The sequence below is a fragment of the Eimeria mitis genome, genomic scaffold (assembly GCF_000499745.2).
Source record: "Eimeria mitis Houghton genomic scaffold, Emh_scaff3024, whole genome shotgun sequence".
NCBI classification, from domain to species: domain Eukaryota; phylum Apicomplexa; class Conoidasida; order Eucoccidiorida; family Eimeriidae; genus Eimeria; species Eimeria mitis.
In genome coordinates, this window is record NW_013571370.1 from 3,179 (window position 1) to 4,375 (window position 1,197).

General features: G+C 54.3%; 1 protein-coding gene across 1 annotated transcript in view; it reads right to left on the reverse strand.

Annotated features, from left to right (window-relative positions):
* The window catches only part of EMH_0061510 (uncharacterized protein), a gene marked incomplete at both ends in the record, with an annotated part of 1,980 nt that extends 1,029 nt beyond the window's left edge, over positions 1-951 (reverse strand). The window contains 2 exons of the mRNA XM_013497934.1: positions 1-199; positions 809-951. Coding sequence (XP_013353388.1) covers positions 1-199; positions 809-951 — 342 coding nt within the window. The remainder of the gene's footprint in view (positions 200-808) is intronic.
* Between the last annotated feature and the right edge of the window lie 246 nt (positions 952-1,197).

Sequence of the window (1,197 nt, forward strand, 5' to 3'; positions counted from 1 at the left end):
AGCTGTTGCTGCTGCTGCTGCTACTGTTGAAGCTGTTGCGGCTGCTGTTACTGCTGCCACTGCTGCTGCTATTGCAGCCGCTGCTGCTGCTGCTGCTGCAGCTGTTGCTGCTTCTGCTACTGCACCTGTTGGTGCTGCTGCAGCTGACTCTTTTGCTGCTGCTGCCGTTGCATTTGCTGCTGCTGCAGCAGTTTCTTTTCTGCGTATGCAAACAGCAGCAGCAGCAACGCCTTCAGCCGCACTAACACTGTCAGCAGCACGAGCAGGAGCAGCAGCACCTGCAGCAGCAGCAACTGCAGCAGTAGCAGCAGCAGCAACTGCAGCAGCAGCAGCAGCAGCAACTGCAGCAGCAGCAGTTCTCCTCCCCTTTTTTTTTCGCACGCGCTAAGCGAGAGTGTACATCCGCTGCAGTTGTTGTAGGGTTTAGAATCTAGGGTTTAGGGTTTAGGGTTTAGGGTTTGTGACCCCAGACAAAGTCTGCAACTGGTGCAGCAAAAACTGCAGCAGGAGCTGCGGCTGAGGTGTACAGACAGCAGACGAAAAGCAAGTAAGCAAACAAAGAAACAAATAGAGAAACAAACAAAAAAAAAAATAAATAAATAAATAAATATATAAACGAATACAGCATGCAAATGCATTCTGTTTCAGCTGTACGTACACCAGAAGCCTCAGCAAACGCATAACACAAAATATTACATAAACAAACACAAACAAACACACGAAAACAAACAGGCATCTAAAGTTGTTTATGGGGGGCCCCCAAGCAAAGAGAGACCTCATAAGGGCCCCCAATGGGCCTCAAGGGTACCTGGACGGGGCCCCCAAAAAAGACGCCGAGCAGCCTTCATGGGGGCCCCCATGGGGGTCTCCATGGGGCCCCTTAAGCGGGTATAGGTAGCCCATGGGGCCCCCCAAGGCACCCTTCCTGGGGGCCCCTCTGGGGGCCCCCATGGGGCCCCTTAAGAGGGTCTGGGTACTCCATGGGACCCCCCAAAGTGCGGCATAGCGGCCCTGTGAGTGGGGCCCCCTGGGGGCCCCCCTCAGGACCCCTATGGGGGGCCCTCATCAGGGCCCCCATGGGGGGCCCCCTTCAGGGCCCCTATGGGGGCCCCTAATGGGGGCCCCTGGGCATTGATTGCTAACAAGAAGGCACAGAAGTGGAGAAGAATTTCATATTTCATATTGCTTGAATTTATG